Source organism: Zalophus californianus, chromosome 7, assembly GCF_009762305.2.
Source record: "Zalophus californianus isolate mZalCal1 chromosome 7, mZalCal1.pri.v2, whole genome shotgun sequence".
In the NCBI taxonomy this organism is placed as follows: Eukaryota; Metazoa; Chordata; class Mammalia; order Carnivora; family Otariidae; genus Zalophus; species Zalophus californianus.
The window spans coordinates 144,430,099-144,450,203 of NC_045601.1; the positions used below are offsets into that span (position 1 = coordinate 144,430,099).

At 45.2% G+C, this 20,105-nt stretch overlaps 1 protein-coding gene and 1 non-coding gene across 2 annotated transcripts; both read left to right on the forward strand.

Moving 5' to 3' along the window:
* Nucleotides 1-5,746: 5,746 nt before the first annotated feature.
* Nucleotides 5,747-6,650, forward strand: LOC113926845 (putative vomeronasal receptor-like protein 4). The gene is given in 2 exon segments (XM_035728412.1): nucleotides 5,747-5,947; nucleotides 5,949-6,650. Coding segments are annotated over 2 exon segments (903 nt in total).
* Nucleotides 6,651-14,318: 7,668 nt separating this feature from the next.
* TRNAP-CGG lies at nucleotides 14,319-14,390 on the forward strand. Its single transcript has one exon. It is a non-coding gene; the product is annotated as a tRNA-Pro (tRNA).
* The last annotated feature ends 5,715 nt before the right edge of the window (nucleotides 14,391-20,105 follow it).

The window sequence follows — 20,105 nt, forward strand, 5'->3', positions numbered from 1 at the left end:
TAAGTTTTCTTTGGTCCTGTCAAATCCTCCCAGGTTTATTGTCTCTTTGTGTGAAAAGTACAAGAACCACCTGCCTGGTCATTTCTTTGGGTCTCAATTTCATTACTGGACCTCTAGGTGCATGCAATAAAACTGTGGGGTTTTTTTTCTCCTCCTAATCTGTCTCCTGTCGATTTCATTCTTACACCCTCCGGAAGAATTTGAAGGGTAGGAGGAAATTCTTTCCCTCCCCAACCCCAGGAATCCATGGAATCCACGTGAAACCCCAGAACCGCCACCGATGGCGTGACTCCCAGTAGGAGAGGTGGAGGCACACACATCTAGATGCAGAGAGAAAAGTGTGGGCAGAGTCTAGGGGACATAGGAGGCGTGCTGAGGGGGAAGAGAGACTGACCAGAAGAACACATCAAACCGGGGAAGGGAGCCAGGGTCGGTAGTGAGGAGCTTAGGCTCTTGGTCAGAGTCTCTGGATTCATCCTCCATTCAGCCATTTATTACCTATGGGTGTTGGAGAAAGAGAATTAGAAACAAAATCTCTTGCCAACCCACTAGACTTCTCTATAAAAGTAAAGGAGAAGGAAAACCACTTTTAATATTGAAAAAGCATTCAACCTTAACGTGATGCACATCAGAGCCAATCCACTAAAGAGACTGCAAGAACGAGGGGCGGGGGGAGCTCATTCTTTATATACCAAACAGACACAAAGCATTGCATACATGTTCTCCAGATAATGAGAGTTTGCCCTCAAGTCAGAAGTCTTGACAGCACCATTTGTCCCACATAGTGCATCCTAAATTCTTCTGGTTTGGGTGACACTGTGTAAATGAGTTGGCTTTATCCAAAGACATAAGATGTTTCTCGATCTAGATGACAGGATATAGCTTTGCCGTTTGGAATCAGGTCCTCCTGGAACTTGGGCTCCTAATCTCCCACAGAAACTGGGAAACAGGGACCCTATCTTCTTTCAGAATTATGTTGCAAAAAGTGGTTCACGGGTCCTGGAAAAAAATACTCTTGGGTTGCAAAACTGGTGAGAGCTTTAATAAGGTTTTCTAAAAAATTACATACATCTCCGGATATTGCTCAGTTGGTTAAGCAACTGCCCTCGGCTCAGGTTATGATCCCAGGGTCCTGGAATCGAGCCCCGCATCGGGCTCCTTGCTCAGCGGGGAGCCTGCTTCTCCCTCTGCCTCTCTCTCTCTTCCCTTCCCCCCACTTGTGCTCTCTCTGTCTCTGTCCCTCAAATAAATAGATAACATCTTTTAAGAAACAAAAACAAAGAAACAATGAACCGCTTGCAGAAAAGATCTCTGACCCGCTGAGGGCAGCAGAATATGCTACCTCAGTAGATGCCACGTTGGTGTATTGATGATGTTGAGCTCTGAGCACTTGGAAACGAGGAAAGCAAGGAGAGGCGTCCTCAAAACTCCCGTAATCTGCTTAAAGACAGATTCTCCAAAAGGAACTCAGTTGTCATAAATCACCTCCCTGGGAGTTTCATTAATCAGGGAAGATTGGTTCGCATCACAGGAGAGTAGATGAGGAGTGGACACCATACCCAACAAACTTTGTCACACGTATCATACCTCCCAACTGTGCTTCTAGGGGCCCATTCACCTTTCTTAAAAATCATTTACCTGCTCCTAAACGGCCTAGACCCCCCCCCCAATACCCTTTCTCTACTAAAATGGTGTTTAGCCCAAGTCCCAAGCCACCTCAAGGCGGTAGTCATTTTTCTCTGGGTATCTCCATGTGTACGTGAGGTACACGTGATAATAAATGCCTGCTTGCTCTTCTCTTGTCGGCCTGTCTTTTATTACAGAGGCCGCAGCTTGGAACGCGGAGGGCAGGAGGAGAATCAGCCCCCCACCAAAACCGCGCGGGCACAGGAGGAGCGTGGGGAGTCCTGTCCTCCCCACACCCGCGCTGGTGACGTGCTCAGGAGACAGACTCTCCAGCCATCCTTTGTCGCTTCCCCGTGCAAAAAGAAAACCTCGAGAAAAAAAGGAAAGCGACTTTGATGTGTCTGGGAGCTGGTCCCCATTCTGATTCACAGCCTTGGAACTTAGGGAAGGTGAGGGGGGGCCCGAAAGATGGGAAAGGCTGGATCCAGAAGCCTCGCTAGTTGTTCATTTTCCCACCGCACATCCCTCCTATTAAAATAATTAAGCCTAATTAAGACGGAGACCATTTCTGAACCCAACACTTGCTGTAATTGTGGAGGGACAGGGAAAGCTCTACTTCGGGGACTGAGATTCCGCCGGGGGTTCTCTCCTCCCTGACAGCCTGACAACTTTGAAAAGTGAAGTCTTGGTTCCAGGTTGTGTTAGTCAACAGCTCCTCAAATCCAGAGGGTACAGATATGGCTTGGGGAGGGGAGGGTTCACCTGCCAGAAGGAGCAGCAAAGAGCCTGGCTGCACAGCAGGTAGCCGGGAGCAGACCTGATGGATGCTTGTCTCCCCCCCTGTGCCAGAGAACCTTTCCCTCAGACGCGGGGACGGGGCCTCTGTCTTTGACTAAGGAAGGCCGTTCCTGGGAGGGTCTGGGAGCCTGAGCACCTGGCCTCCTGACCCTGCAAAGGTATGTCCCCGGGGCCAGAAAGATGATGGGGGCCAGTTCCAGCAAATGTGCCTCCGGACACGTGTGGGCCCGGTGCCGAGTTCAGGGTGTGGTCCCACGGGAGAGCTCTGGGGTGGGCTCCCACCGAGGGGGCCCACTTTCTTTATCCGGAAATCGAGACGGGCCAGAGCTGTTCCAGGTCCCGGGAGCAGCTGTTCCTTCAGCCTCCGTGGCCCCTGCACCAGGCCTGTGCAAGCATCACCCGCGGTGATGACCCTCGTAGCCCTCATTGGCTGCATTCCTGTGTTTGCATGTGAGCCAGCTCTGTCTTCCCCAGTGCGTGACAGATCCCCCAAGTGCATGGGTGTAATCGGAAGGTTTTCTCCTGCCTGCGTCCTTCAGCCTCCGGATCCTAGTGTTAATAAGAACACCATCCGTGTAAGTCACCTTCCCCCACCACGCGCCCGCTGGATGGGGCACCTATTAGCAGCCATTAGGATTAAAGTGACAGGGGCTGTTGGCAAATTCCTACTTTTGAACTGCCAGGTTTGAATACCCTGAGGCTGTCCACGGTCACTTTACCCCAGTCTTCCATAGCAGGAAGCACTCATCTCATTTTTTAGTGGAGAAAACAGGCTGAGAGCGACGCACTGACTTGGCTCAGCTGGTAGGTGTCAGATCCAGAATGGGCTTCACCCAGCTACTGAGTGTGAAGCATGTCTTTTACAGTTGTTTACCTGACCATTTCCAAACCATAATCTGGGAGAGTACCATCCCTCCCCCCTCTGCCATTGTTCCTATTATTCAGTCAGAAAGAAAGAGACGTGGTTTATTAGGTGATACAGAAGGTGGTCCCAATTCGGACTCAGAACTGTGAAATTTGGGGAAGATGGAAAGAAGGCCGGAAAAATGGGAAATCCTAGACAGAGATAAACAAAACCAAACAGGAACATATTTAATCAGGACACATCAGGGCATTGAGGTGTGTTGAGTGCAGTGATTTCTAGTAGATTCCAGAGGCTTGACTAAATATTTCATCTGTTCTCAGTCCAGAACATTGGTTATTGCTGACGTTCCTGCTGTTAGGCTGCTAGTTTATTTCACGAGGTGCTAGGCATTGAGGATCACGTCACGCTTTCTTTGACTACATGGTGCAGGCATTAGTCGCCACTTTTGTTGGGGGAGGAAGTGGAGGCTGATGGCCATAACCGCCCGTGTTCCCCATGTCCTGAGGCCTCCCGGTTCCAAACCCGGATACGAGACTGACTTCACACAGCTCATGCTGACAGACACCTGCAAGGCGAAGGTGCATCTAAGGCCAGGCCTTAATGGGGGTAGGACACGGTGCGGGGTGAAGGCTTGTGGGAAGCTTTCCAAGTACACGGAACCTATGCAAACTGGCTCTTAGATGTCCTGGTTTCTGTAGTTTTATAGAAATGTCTACGTGAGAAATGAGATTCAAATGTTGGTAGTGAAAGAGAAATTCTTTTTTTTTTTTAAAGATTTTATTTATTTATTTAATTGACAGAGACAGCGAGAGAGGGAACACAAGCAGGGAGAGTGGGAGAGGGAGAAGCAGGCTTCCCGCTGAGCAGGGAGCCTGATGTGAGGCTCGATCCCAGGACCCTGGGATCACGACCTGAGCCGAAGGCAGATGCTTAACCGACTGAGCCCCCCCGGCGCCCCTGAAAGAGCAATTCTTATTCCAGCCTGAAAGTGTGACAGTCAGCCTGGACTGATAAAGATCAAATCACTTCTAGTATCGACCAGGTTGAGAGAAGAGACACAGGTCGCACTGACCCACTTGCCTGAGTCATTTCTCCGCACGTTCTTCCGCAGCTATGAAATGGCATAATGATCCTGTGTTTGAGTGACCACTCTTTTCTTCCCGAGGACTCCCCAACTCACTTTATGATATGCCCCCAGATTTGGGGATCCCTCCTTTATAAACTGCCCTTGTCCCCTGACAGCACCCAATTCCTGGTTATTGGCATTGCTAACCCCCTGGGGAGACATCAAACATCCTGAACGGATCCAGGTTCCGCATAGATCCCCTCCGATTCCGCAGTGGGGCTCAGACCTCCTATAAAGACCCTTGTAGGCAGCATTCCAAGGGCCCCCCGGCCCTGGCCAGGCTGCTGCAAGTCGTAGATCTGAGTTTGTGCTGCCCACAGGCTCCTGTCTGGAAGTCTTTGGCCGAAGGGCATTTAAAAGTTGGAATCTCTGCAGCTTAACTTAATCTCAAAAACTAGGAAAACTCACTGAAAACTATAAGCAGTGAACATACAGAAAATGTTTGGGGGTTTGAAAGACAACTCTGGAAATATTAAGGTGTATGTATCAGAGAGATGAAATTTGGAATCAGGAGGGGCGCCCGGGTGGCTCAGTGGGTTGAGTGCCCGACTCTTGATCTGGGCTCAGGTCGTGGTCTGAGAGTCCTGACATGCAGCACCGCTTCGGGCTCTGTGCTTGGTGTGAGCCTATTTCTGATTCTCTCTCTCTCCCTCTGCCCTTCCCCTCCCCCACCCCAAAAAACTATCTGGAATCAGGAGACAAACCAGGAAGTTGTTACACTAATCAAACTGAGGTATGTGATGGATGCTGAAAATAGAAGGGGCATGATGACAGATGAGACAGCCTAAATTTGTGAGCTATGAAAGACGCAGAAGCAAGAGGAGTAACTGAGTCTTTGTTGTGGGGTGTGGGGAGGTGGAGACGTTAAGAAAACCCAGATTTTTTTGGAGTTGGCTGATGGTAATATCATATGACGAAGTAGAAAACACAGGGTGACATCAGGTTGGGGGAATTTGGGGTTCATTTTAAGCACATGCTGCGATTGAACATACGTTAGCTATATAGAGATCTGAATGGGCAGGTTGGTTTTGCTGATATGGAGCACAGAAAAAAATCTTGGTTGCAAATTTAGATTATTGTATGCTCATCCCCAAGACTGAATTGCAGGCTCATAGAATCACCCACAGCGAGTGCCCACAAGGACAGTAATAGAGTCCTTTGGACAAAACTCTGATCCATTACATACATCATGAGCCGTGGCTCAGTGTCCCTGATACACCAGAAAAGCCCTCTGATACGCATTATTCTTTGCAGATACATATCATCATTACTGTTGCTTTCTTCAAGAGGTGTTTGCTAGATCCAAAGATTTCCTACCCATGAAGTAAGAGATGTTTCTGATGATTAGTATTAAACGAACAATATTCCTCTCTATAATTGGACCTGGCACGATGGGGAACGTCTTTGTTTTTGTGAATTACATGTGCATTTTCTTTAGGGACACCAAAAAGAAATCTATACATCTAATTCTCATCCACTTGGCTTTTACAAATATCATAATACTTTTTTCCAAGGTAACACTAAAAACAATACTATACGTCCGGTTTGAGACACTTCCCGGATGATACAGGCTGTAAAATGTTTGCGTACCTCGAGAGGCTGGCCCGGGGCCTCTCGATCTGCACCAGCAGCTTCCTCACTGTGGTCCAGGCCACCACCATCAGCCCCAGAGCCTCCGTGTGCGCCAGCTTCAAGCCAGCATCCACATGGCCTATCCTTCCCTTTTCCCTCTTCTTTTGGATACTCAATTCCTTGCTCAGCATGAACTTACTCTATTACATGAAAAACATCAACAGCCTAAACGGGTCACAAATTGGTGAAAGTGAAGGCCACTGTGTTTTTCTACCAGCAAGCCAGACAATGAGGTGGGTTTTTCTCATTCTCATGGCCCTGCGAGATTTCCTGTTTCCGGGTCTCATGGGCTGGGCCAGTGTCTCCATGGTATGCGTTCTCCATAAGCACCACAAGCATGCCGGCTACCTGCAGAAACCCAAGGTTCTCTACCACAACCCCCCTGAGATAAGAGCCGCTCACAGTGTTCTCCTGCTGATGCTTTGTTTTCTTTTCTTTTATTGGCCAGATTGTATTATTTCTTTATATTTAAATTCTTTCTTTGATAATAAGTTCCTAATATTAAACATTCTAGAAGTCTTAAGCCTTGGTTATGTAATTCTCAGCCCGTTTGTCCTGATTCACAGAGATGGACATCTGCCTGAATGTTGGCACTCTCATTAAGACTTGAGAAAATGTACCACAGTCACATACTGATTATATTGAATTGAAGCTATTTTGGAAACAGCCAATGCACGGACTTCAGACCCTCTGCCTTCTCCCTGAAAGCAGGAAATAAATCTTTTATATGAAAGATACTCCCCCTGTATCAGGAAGTAAAAAGAAATTCTTGTCACCAGAGATGGAATCTTAAGAGCAGAGAAGGCTGTATAAACAACCCTAGTGTGTTTTTACTAATCCACTATCTCAGTCCAAATTCCACTTAGAATTCCTTACTCAGAAAAGCTCCCAAACATCTGTTTTTTTTATCCTGTCAATTCCTTACAAATGTATTGTTTCTTTGCCTAAAAATTATAAAAACCACGTGCCTTGGTCATTTCTTTTGTCTCCAGTTCTTTATTGGTCCTCCAGGGATATGTAATAAAACTTGGTGTTTTTTTCTCCTGTTAATCTGTCTCACATCAATTTAACTCTTAAACCAGCTGGAAGACTTTGAAAGGTAGAGGAAGAAATTTTCCTTCCCCATAGTAGTGAAATTCCACCATATTCAGAGGTCCTCCCCCATCTTCAAGGAGAGAAGGATATACGAGGTCTGCACACCAGAGAAAAAGGAACCATGGGGGTCATCACAGAATTCTGCTCATATCCCTTATTATATAGTTCCCCTTTCTCTAGTTTATTTTTTTCAAATCAAATAATGTAAATCTCAAAATTTATTTTGGTGGCAGTGTTGGAAGCATGAGAGATAGGAAGTACCCTGTAATCACTTACTAATTTTACAGAAATGAATAAAGACCATTCGATGATTTACGAATTAGAATTCTGGACCCTGATTCTGACAATGTGATAAAGGTCAAATCTCTTTATGAATCTAATTAAATGGATTCTTCCCAAATGTTGGGCAGGTCATTGAGAGGATATGGCCACTGGCTGACTCATGAGGTGGACCCTGGCGACAGGAGCTCCTCACTCCTTCCCCTGTCCTTGGAATATGGGTTCTGTTAGCCTTCCCTGCTTCCAGAAGCCGCCCCAGGGACACAGCTTTGAGAGAGTGAGATGGTGTTACGACACCCTCTAGACACTATGTGACTGAACCCAGTTAGGACCTCTATATAAACTTCCAAGATTTGGCAGGCAGGCGCAGGGGTCTCCTTGTCTTCGGCCACCAAAGACAAGCCTAGTATATAAATTCTCTTGCTAATTAAAAGTGCTACCTACCAACCTGGAGAGGGTTGCCTCTGCCTTTTTCTTCAGTCTCTCCCTGCTGTCCTCAGAGGGGCCAGGTTCAGATTACACTCAGGAAGCTCTGGATGTTGCAAACTAACATCAAACTCTTGTTTGTTTCCAGACAAACTATTGTTTCCCTGAAACATGCATGAGTTGGCGCGGCTGCCCGCCCCAGCGAACTGAGCACCGTGTTAGCAGGGACTAGCCCTGCACCTTGATTCCCTGCCATCCCGGGGCCATTAGGGCAAAGTGCACATGAAATTTTGAACAGCTGAAATCAGTGTGAATACAGAGGCTGGGACTTGTAATTAAGAGAAAGGACACAGTTTTGTGACACCAGGTTCATTAATAGGAAGACTCAATTCATTATTGCAAAGTATTTAAATCCAAAGATATTCCTTAAAATACGCCTTTGGGAGGTTTGGATTTTTCCATTGTTACCTCTCACCTTTATCAGTCACTTCTGGAAGCTATGTGATAGCCCAGCAGGCTGGAGACAAGAGGAGATTGGGTGTATTTCTTTAAGAATAACCAATAACCAAAATGAAAACCAAGAAATACAGAACGAGAGGAGGGATAGAAAGAAAGCCACTTCCTTGGAGTTTTATGCTGTTGCAGTCACTAACTGTCCCAAAGATTTCATAGAATGCTCAGTGGTGGAAACAATTTCAGAGTTGTAATTTAGGTACAGGCTATCACTCAGGCTAGGACTTTGAACCCTATGTTTAAAAGGCAGACAAAGTAACCTCCGAGGAGAGTAACTCCCTGCTCTCAACCCAACCAACATCTCCTCACATACATCTCAGGAAAGACAGGGACATACTTCAGAAAAACCACAGTATTGTAGCAGATGGTACAGGAAAATTTCTTGGCAGAGGTGGATGGCTTCCTTGTGGAGAGGGGGCAGAATGAGATGTAGTGTGGCTGACACGGTAAAACAGAAGGGTCTGCCACCTGGCGTGGCCATTCTCACCTTGTATCATTGGGATCTGCACAACCAGGGAGGGGGTTTTGCTCCTTTTACCAGAAACACTTATTATCAACAAAGGGAGACCATGGTTCCAGAGGTGGGGCAGGAGACAGCTGCAGGGTGCAAGCCCTATTTTAAAATGACAATAATGAGGAAATCTACACTAGAGGTGAAAGAATTTATGGATGATATTAGAATAAGGATTTAAAATAAACCTAATACAAATTCTTAAAGTCGTAAAGGAAGGAGAAGGAAACCCGATGCTGGAATACACAGTTAAGAAGAACCTGCCGGAGACACTGCATATGCATAGGCAATGAATGAATTTTTTGAAAACTCAGTTGACTATCAGATAATCTGACAATGGGCACGCTACCCAAAGATAAAATTAGTCAACTAGACCATTCAGTCAAAGAACAATCTTAGCAGGCATCACAAAGTTAACAAAAGGTTGAAGCTAAGATAACTTTACAAAACCTAAAAACAAAGGAGTACCAGAGGGATAGAAAACAAGTAAGTGGAGAGAAAACAATTAAAGAAGCAGTGCTTCTGTCCCTGGGCCTCTGGCAGCTGATGGCCCTGGATCTGGAGGTGGCCTCATTCCTTGCCTGGGTGTCACCTTGGAATCTGGGCGGTGGGCAGTGCCTGATCTCAGGGCTATCCAGAATGGCCATGAATTCTGCATCCTATGCTGTCCCCCTCTAAGGCTTTGAGTAATTCCAGAAAACTGAGAGTCACAGGTATATTTCGGTTCACTCTAGAAAGAAATAAAAACCAAAGGACAATCATGACATGTGTCCCCAGGAGAAAATGAGGTCGGTGCCCTGTTCTGGCCCTGAGGAGTCCATGGGTATATGGGGCCACAGGGTGATTTGGTGCCCTGCTGTTCTCTCCCAAACTGGCCTGTTAGTGATCTTTGGGAAGAATGGGATCAGACAAATAGAAATAAGGTGTGAGATGATCAAAGCAGATGGCATCCTTACGAGATACAAGACAGGAAAACTGATGAACAGAAAGAAGTAAGAGTTGACAGAAATATCAGCTATCTCCTGGGTCTTGTCTTTGACTAAAGAAATATTTTCAGAAAAACATTGATTAAAAAAAAAACTTTGTAAGAAAATTAATTGGGTTGGGCACCTGGGTGGCTCAGTGGGTTAAGCGACTGCCTTCGGCTCAGGTCATGATCCTGGAGTCCCGGAATCGAGTCCCACGTCGGGCTCCCTGCTCGGCGGGGAGTCTGCTTCTCCCTCCGACCCTCTTCCCTCTCATGCTCTCTATCTCATTCTCTCTCTCTCACATAAATAAATAAAATCTTTTTTAAAAAAATTAATTGGGTTGACGAACCATCTTTCAAAGGAGCTGCCATTTCAAATTCCTCTCCATCCTACTGAAAAGCCCAAAGCTTCTAAGCTTCTAAAAGCTAAGGACACACACAAGAGAGACACACTAAGCATTCATCTCCCAGCATTGCCTTTTTCAGAGAAATCTTGTGAGAAACTCAGCAAGCAGGGACACCATTTTGTAAAGAATTTGGAGACAGCTGTTTGCACCGAAGTGTCACAACTTTGAAGGACTCTGTGCTTAGTTGTAGCAGAATAGGGAGATTTCAAAGTCATAAACCAGATGTAGTAATACGGACCCGGGCTCGGGGTACAATCCGGTGTTAGGTACAATCCGCATACTGAAATAAATACGTTGGCGAAAATGCTGACCTCTGTCACCTACCTGGGCCCTGGGGCTCGCCAAATAATAGAAATTGACAGGAGGCAGAAGGGGAGCTCCAGGCAAGGTTTTGTGGGGTCTTCTGCTGGAGCGCGAGGGAGGCAGCACAGAGGAGTCTTCAGGCTGGCTCTCTGGGGGGGTCAGGAGAGCTCTCAAGAGGACATTTATCATATGAGCTCACTGATATGAGGAATTTAAGAAACAAGGCAGAAGATCATAGGGGAAGGGAAGGAAAAATGAAACAAGTTGAAACCAGAGAGGGAGACAAGCCATAAGAGAGTCAATCTCAGGAAACAAACTGAGGGTCGCTGGAGCGCAGGGGGGTGGGAGGGACGGGGGGCTGGGTGATGGACAGCGGGGAGGGTAGGTGCTCTGGTGAGCAGTGTGAATTGTGTTAGACTGATGCATCACAGACCTGTACCCCTGAAACAAATAATGCATTATATGTTAATTTAAAAAAATTAAAAAAAAAATAAAGAGGATTTGGTGGGAATATAGAAGAGGGGATTGCTCGGCTCCTGTGAACTTAAAGGGCTCGCTTCTTCATACGTCATGTGTCTAATTAGCATGTTACATCTCCACCCTCGGGCGTGATTTTTTTACTATTATAATGAGGGAGAACTTGGGTGAAAAGTCAGCGCTGTCATTGGCCTTGGGGCCGAGTGGTTTGGTCCTATCTTTACCAGTCTTCACGGTCGTCAGCATCCTCCTCCCGCATTTCTGCAACATAGGCTACTCAGGGGCGTAGAGTTTTAGCTTTTTCTCTTTATGGAGGCAGTCAAGAAATGCTGGATTTTGTGGTTGGGGATGAGGGGAGCTGAGTGCAGGCTCCACTCTGTCCCCCTTATGAGAAAGCAAATTTTTAGGAGACTTGTCAAAAAAATGTCAGGCAATTACCTCTGTGAAAGTCAACTATAGGAAATTAATATGAATGTCACTCAAATCATTTGTCAGACCACAGAGTAGATTATGAAATTTGGAATAGATTCCAAACGTATTCCTTTTTTTTTAAGATTTTATTTATTTATTTGAGAGAGAGAGAATGAGAGAAAGAGAGCACGAGAGGGAAGAGGGGCAGAGGGAGAAGCAGACTCCCCGCTGAGCAGGGAGCCCGATGCGGGACTCGATCCCGAGACTTCCAGGATCATGACCTGAGCCGAAGGCAGTCGCTTAACCAACTGAGCCACCCAGGCGCCCCCAAACATATTCTTTAGATAAAAATACAGATCAAAACTAGAGTTCTGAACTAACGTAAACTTGATCGTGTTGAGTCAGTCACAGATTAGTCTAAGGTAGAACTCACGTGGGAGTGGTTCTCTTATAACAGATGGGAAGGATGAAAAATTTAGTAACATGAGCCTAAGTTAAGAAGTCATCAGAAGGCCCCCAAAAGTATATTGGTTGTCATATAAGTATAGTTACATTGATTAAAGAGCCAAGAAGATTGTGGCTCATCTTTTTGATTCTGAAAGTGTGAGGAGAGAAAAATTCCCTCTAACTCTTATTTACTTGGTGCCACGACTGCTTCATTTTCCCATCTAAAAATGATAATAAACCTAGTGATTCAGTAATATTTCCAAAGATAATGGTATTAAGTGAAAAGGTGTAAAGATTGTATTGGCCTACCATTACAACAGATGAGAGCTATCCCTGAGGAAGGTCCGTGGCAGCGGAACCCAAACCTTACCACCGTTAAATAGTCCGAAAGGAATAATTAAAGCCATACAAGGAAGATTTTTGGTGAGAGATATGAGACAACATGGAATAAAATCTCAGCTGAGAACATTTAGAAAAGTGACAATTATAGCTATGCACATAGCCATTTAGAGTGAATCTCTCTAAGGACTGAAACACTTATTTGCCTTTGGTAACCCAGAGCGTAACATAAATGTGACACTGAGTAATTATTAAATAGAAACTTGGCGCATAAGTCTTGTTTTCATTTGTTAGGACATTTTATATCCATTGTCCTAACTTGTCTTCTGTAACTATATCTTCATGGTGTGCCTTCTGCTTACCAAGGAACTTGAGTTTAAGTATGAATATATAATCATGTTTGCCAACACAACTAAGCCTCTTATTATGTATGATCTACATGGCCTAGACAAGGGCAGTAGATGTCTCAGTAAAATGACTGGAATATAAATTACATGTGGGTCATCGGCTGTGCAAAATTATGCTCCTTTTAGCAATGTTTAAATAATGACCTTTGTTTGGAGTCTGAGTTCTTACTGGTCTAAAAGTAAATAAATTATTTATTATTCTCAGGGAAACTGGATCGAGAAAGGGGAAAGTATATCACACTTTGGAAATGAAGGGAGAACAGAAGTTTGAGGTCTAGAATGTAGGTCGCTCTATGGAGGGTGTGACCCCAAGACCATGGCATTGAGTTCAGAAATTAGTAAACTAATCTATTTAGTTGATTTCAAGATGAAGGGAAGTGCTCTTAATTGTGTATCAAGGAATTAATTCTTTGGGAAATTTCTGGGTTTAGGTTGAACAATTCTTTCCACAATGAAGTATTTAAACTTTGATTTAAAGTTTTATTATAGTCCTGTGTCAGGGGACCCATCTGTAAATGAATATAGATACTATTTCTTGAAGAGGAGAACATGTTTTCATGAAAGGGGAATGCTGAGTCTGAACCATGGCATTCAGAATGGAATTTGAGGGCAGTGAGAAATTACTACTACCCAAAGGCAGATGTTTCAGAGAAATCAGTCAAGATTTTTTAAACTGTCAAGGTACAAAGCAAACAGATGGGTTTTAATAAGAATCACACTATTCCAAACATTAAGTGAGTAGGAGATAGCAAGAGGAATGCCTAGTAACTTCAAAATTACTTTAATCCACCCAGTAAATCCAAATCAAAATGTAAAGTGAGTGCTAGTTTAAATCCACTCCCTTTCACAAAGGACCGATTTCTCTTCTCACATATTCAAGAAAATCATTATTTTTATTCATCTTTGTAAATAATTTCATTTGGGGTAAAAAAACCGAACAGGCATTCTATAAATAATTATAGAATAATTGAAAGAATGAACGTAATGAGGCGAACTATTTTTAATTTTGAAGAAGGTATGAACTCTATGGAATTCAGTACAGCAAAAGTGAAATGTGTAATAGTTCAATGCACACATATTTACATGGATTTAAAATGTGGTTTACAGATATCAGCTAATGACCCCTGGCGAAAACTTGGACTTTAACCAGAAGTTTTGGTAACTTAATAAACTCACCTAATACTAACCTCTTGGCGCCCCTGAAAAATTAATGTTATGGAATGGAATCAGCGGAATTTGCCGAGATTCGGAACTTCTGGTAGCTGCAAAGACTCCTTGTCGGGGCAAATGGTCTCTGTGCCCCTCAGTAATGGTCATATCCAGCTTTCAAAGAGGGTAACAGTGAGAAGAGGAAAACTCCAGAATACGAATTTCTCTAACCGAATTTAATTATAAGCTAAATGAAAATGGGTTCAATTACGTAGACTAGTTTAGCAAAGGAGAACAAAGGAAAAAGAAAATGTCAAAATCTCCTACAGGTGACCAGGCTTTCTTCCAACCACGTGGTGTCACGGTGGTTTAAACCATCAACAAACCGGGCGCACAAACAGCTCTTCCAACTGTTTCATCCATGTGATTGGTGGGGGATTACACCTTCTCAGGGAACACATTATTTGTGAGCAAAATAAAATGGAGAATATGATTCTATTTCTTCTTATATCAAAATATGGGCCAGCACCGTACGTAGGCGGCTCGTTGGTCTAGGGGTATGATTCTCGCTTCGGGTGCGAGAGGTCCCGGGTTCAAATCCCGGACGAGCCCGCTTCCTTTTCAACCAACTGAATTTAGAGAATCAAGGGGAGAAGAAAAAAAAGTATTTTCCCAAATATTCTTGCCAAAAAGATTGGGCTTTCACCACATGCACAAAGGCAGTGTCCCCGGAGGAGCCGGGCACGCAGGCTGGGATCTCCCCGAAGAGGTCGCACCTGGAGCGCGGACCGGCGCCAGCTCTCCGGCGCATCCCTCCCCGGCCTCAGGGAGGAAGGCCGGGGGCGTGGTCGGCGGGCGCGCACGCGCGTGCGCACACCTGCCGCGGGGAGGAGCCAGGGTCGGCGCCAGCCCGGATCTACCCTCGGGTCGCCCGGGCCGGAAGTGGAGTTTCCGCCGTTACCGCGCGGCGCGCGGAGCGTCCTCGGACTCGCAGCGTCTGCCGCGCCCGCCCCCTGCCCGCTCGGCTGCGGTCCGCCGCTGCGAGGAGACCCTGCCTCACTGTCCTCCTGCACCGCCCGGGTTGGAGCTCGTTCATTTGCTCCGGCGGCGAGTGAATATTCAGTGTCAGCCTGTGCCCGGTGCTAGGGCCGCGGGGGTGGGCAAACAATAAAAACGCTTTCGTTTCTACGGAATTCAGTATCACGAGTAACTAAAGATGCACCATTTGCATGCGTCCTAGGAAGGAAGGAAGGACAGGCTTCCCATAAAAGCGTGGAGAACCAGGGAATATTGCTGGCCAGGGTTTGAACACCCGAGAGAAAAACCGGGAGCAATCCCTACCCCGTGCCCGAAAACTGACCAGTATTTTCTCCTCCGCCCCAGGAAGCGCTCTCATTTAGGAGTTGTTGAAAACGCTCAGGTAAATTAATGAACACACATTCAAAAGAGAGAGAGAAAAAAAAAAAGATGGAGAGGAAGGTATTAATCCGGTTACTCTGCTCATGCCAGCTAATTATTTCCTTAGAGTAACTGCTGTTTTGTGACCAACACTGACAGTGAACACACACACACACATCACTACAATTTCTTTCAAGGCTCAACTGGCCCAGCTCATCTTAGTATTCTGCAAATGTGTGGTCTTTTTTACCTTTCCTTGTTTTGGTCCATTTTGGTGACCTAATTAGCACTGAAGATGCAGGTCCTTCTTCAGAAGTGGTGTGTAATACATTGTCTCTTTTTATACACGAAATATGAATTTATAATTTATTTGTAATATAATTTTATAACTTGAAGCAGATGGTGTCATTCATTAAGTTTGAAATTCAAAAGGAACTTCCTTCAACCTTTGTCCTTCAAGAATTTTGGGGGCGATGCAGGAAGTCAGTTTTATGCCATCTAAGCCAGAGATCGAATAATCCTCCTTCAAGACATTTTATTATCCCAAGAAAGATGAGCTAAAGATACTGTCTGATAGAAAATGGCACAGGCAGATCACTTTACAGTGAGGTCCACAGTCAATGAACGGGACTCATAATCTCAGTTTCCAGTTATTTTTAGGGCTTAATTATAACTATAACCAGCAACCAAAGATCACTAGACATCTAAAGTAAGTGTCTAATATGAAAGAGATAAGAGTGAACTAGAAAAAAATAGAGGAAAATATTATGCAGAGAGAAGAAAACTCAGGAAAGTTATCACAGAGAGAAAGAATGCTATACCAAACAGTAGCTCAATTACGAAAGCCTCTTAAAACTGAAATTGTGAGAGTAGAAATGAAAATGGAGCAGCTGGAATAAATGTGAAGGACACCTTCCAGAATATTGAGTAAAAAATATAAAGGGAAACTCCAGCAGTCATGCTGCCTTGTAGATACCCAAGTGAGTTGAAACTTATGACTATACAAAAACCTGCACACAAAAGCTTATAGCAGCTTTATTCATAATTGTGACAACTTGGAAGCAACCAAAATGTCCTTCAGTAAATTAATGGATGGGGTGGGCACCTGGGTGGCTCAATTGGTTCAGCGTCCAACTATTGGTTTTGGCTCAGGTCATGATCTCAGGGTCCTGGGATCGAGCCCTGAGTCAGGCTCTGTGCTCAGTGTGAAGTCTGCTTGAGAAGCTCTCTCCATCTCCCTACACCCCTCCCCCTGTTTGTGCACTCTCTTTCTCTCTCTAAAATAAATAAAACATTAAAAAAAATAAGTGAATGGACAAACAAACTCGTACATCATATGATGGAATATTATTTAGTAAGGAAAAGAAATGAGCTATCGAGCCACAAAAAGACATGAAAGAACCTTAAAAGCATATTGTTAAGTGAAAGAAGCTACTCTGAAAAGGGTAGGGAGGGTTATAGGAATAAAGAGGTGGGGCGCAGGGCAGTGAAATTGTTCTGTATGATGCAGTAATGATGGGCACATGTCATTATACATTTGTCAAAACCCATAGAATGGGCAACACAAAGTGTGAGGCTTAATGTAAATTATGGATTTCAGTTACATTGGTTCATCAGTTGTAACAAATGTACCACAATAGGATAGCATGTAAATAATAGGAGAAGCTATAGGAGAGGGGAGAGAGTATGTGGGAACTCTGTACTTTCCTATCAATTTTTCTGTAAATGTAGAACTGCCTTAAAAAAAGAAAGTCGATGAAAAAATAAGAGTGCCACTAGTAAGAAAGAAAGTGGGGGCAGGGAAGAAAGAAAGAAAAAAGTAGAGGAAATATCCTGGGGGTTTAAAGTCTGAGGTAAAAGAAATTCCAGGGAAAAAAAAAAAGAAAGAAACTAGAGAATACGTAAGTGAGAAAATCAACAACAAAGAAGTCAAGCTAATTTTCCAAACTGAAATATATGATTTTCCAAATTTAATGAAGTAATAGAGCTCTCAGAACAGTGAATGAAGATAGAAACACATGGTGGCATACTTTTCAGACATTTGAAAATCTCTGTCTGGGGACAGAGAAATTATCCTGAAAGAGAGAGAAGCTAATTACAAATGAAGTATCAGTAATTAGAATGACTTCTTAATTCTCAAAAAGCAATACAGGAAGCTAGAAGACAGTGGAGAAGTTTCAAAATCCTGAACGAAAATACTCCCCAACCTAACATTCCATACCCAACCAACATTCAATCAAATGTTAGAGGAACATAAGAGATATTCTCCAATGCCCAAATAATCAAAAATCTTACTTCCAATGAACTCTTTTTCAGGAAGCTACTCTACAATGTTCCCCATCAAAAGGAGAAGGCAAATTAAGATAGAAAAAGACTTAGGATGTGGAATATCTACCACCAGTGTCAGGGGAAGAAAATGTACAGGATCACGGTGAAGACACCATGATGAAAACTGTATAGCAACTATAGAAATCATCAATTTCTTTCCCTTTTTTGGGGCAAAACTTATATGGTTATTTGTGGTAACTTGGGAAAAAACAATTCTAATATTCATGAAAGAGAGGTGACTCCTTTTTGTGTAATGGATAATCAAAAGAAAATACTAAACTTTAAAACATCAGTAAGTAGAAATAAAAGCATTGTATTAGTTAGAACATAATTTTGTCTTTGTAACAAAGACAGACCCCAATCTACCGTAGCTTAAAGGAAGCAGATGTTACTCAGCTCTCACATAATTGTCTGAAGGTAGAGTCAATTCCAAGGGGATGCTTTGGCCCCATGGTGTTGGTTGCAGTATTCTACCTCATGGCTCCCTCCTTCCTATGGTATTCCTTTGTATTTCATGGCTCCTTCATTCCTATGGTGTTTCTCTTTCCAGCAAGCAGACACAGTAGAAAGAGAGAAGTGGATGGTATTTCTTTTCTCTTCTGGACATTACCTGCAAGTTTCACGAACGGTTACTCTCCAATGCCCTAGTTTAGAAACTGGCCACATGGCCATGCTTAGCCATCAAGGAAAGTTGTGCATTGTAGTCTTCTAATGGGTGTCTCTGAGCCCTACTAAATGTCCATTTCTTGGAAGGAAGGAGCAAATATTGATGGACACCTAGCCATCTCTGCCATAGCATGAGATTTGAAGATAGGCTGCTGGTAAAAACAAAAACAACACAAACAAAAAGCCAAATGGCTGAAAATCTTTGCCTCTCTCAAGAGGGAATAAAATGAGAGGAAGAAGACCATTTTTTCATGGACACATAGTTTTGAAGTACTTAAAATTTTAAAACGTGTGGTTAACTTTGATCAAAAAATGTTAATTAAAAAAAATAAGCTTTAAGCTGAGAACCAAGGTATGGATTTTAAAAAAATCTATCCAGGTTCAAATAAGGAAGGGCAAGAGCTTCCCATGAGGGAAAAGTTCTTGCTGGAAAGAGGGGGAAATAGATCCTTCTTGATACAAATCAGGAACTGGGGGCGCCTGGGTGGCTCAGTCGGTTAAGTGGCTGCCTTCAGCCCCATGCTCAGTGGGGAGTCTGCTTCTCCCTCTCCCTCGGACCCTAGTCCCTTCTTGTGCTGTCCCTTCTCTGTCCCAAATAAATGTTTACAATCTTTATTTAAAAAAATCAGGAACTGGACGAGTGTGGAAAACAAGCAGAGGGAAGAGGGTGAAACTGAGCATAAAGGTCTAAGTAGGTCAATGCGGCAAACACTTAAATAGAAGGGTTTTTTCAAGTAAGAAGAGACAATGGTTCTTTGATCCATTCCTGCAGGATTTCGCCCATGTTCCCTGTTGTTCATCTTATGATCGGTTTGCTTGGGCTTCAGGAAAAAAAATCTTCATGGCCACCTTCCTTCTCAGATTTATGGATGCTTCCTGATCAGTCACTCACATGCTTCAGCCAGTGATTTCTCCACACATGTCTGGATCCGGCGAGCCTCCCTGCCTCTGCTCAGGCCCCTTGCTCAGCGTGGGACACCCCCTCTCCCGGCCACCTCTAGAAAACCTCCCCTGCAAGACTCACCTTTAATATGACCTTCTTTCCCCAGGCATAAATGATTCATTCAGATTAGTCAGTATTCAGCCCTACCCATGTTCATTTATGTGCATCTATTCATTCCGTGAAACAAATCAAAAATCTAAAAAAAGCTGTTGAAAGCTCCTGTTTTTCCACTCTTTCTCCAAATAATTTTCTCGCTGGCAGTGAGTCTTTTGACATTTTTAGCACCACACCTCTTGGAAAATCGAATGAAAGTTGGGCAAACTGCCCCAAGAAAATCACCCAAGAGGCACAGAGGTATGGGGCGGGGGGGGACTCCCGGCTCCGCGGAGGCGGAGGAGCGGCAGGAGCGCCCCCGACGGAAGGGGCCCTCTCTTGCGCAGTCGCACCCCGCAGCGTCCCGGCGCTAAGGGCTCGGAGCAGAGACGCGGCGCGGCCCCGCGCGGACCGGCCGTCTAACCGCCCAGACCGTCTCGGTTTCCACGAATCCCCGGCCGGGACTCGCCAGGGCCCCTGGGGTCGGCTCCGGGGGCACCGGCCGCGGCAGCCCCCGCCCGCGGCGGGCTGAGGTGGGCGCCCCCGGCGCGCGGGTGCCGACCGCCCCCAGGTTCCCACGCCGCCGGGCCACGCCCACCGCCTGCGCGCATGCGCCCCCGGGGGCCCGGCCGCCCGCGCCAGGGAGCCCCGACCCCCACCCCGGCCGGGGGCTGCGGTCGCCGCTCGACCCCTGTCCTGAGTCCTGGGAGAGCGGAGCCTGCCTTCTCCCCATCGCGAGGTTTCCAGTCCAGTGCTTGGTCCACTCGTGTGGGAGCCGGCCATCCCCATGTGCCCCGGACGTCCCCGAGCCGTCTCCTCCTTGGCCTCCCCCCCAGGGCAGCCGGGAGTTCCCGAGGGTAAGCTCTGGAATAAGGTACTTAGAAGCGCAGCAGTGCCGT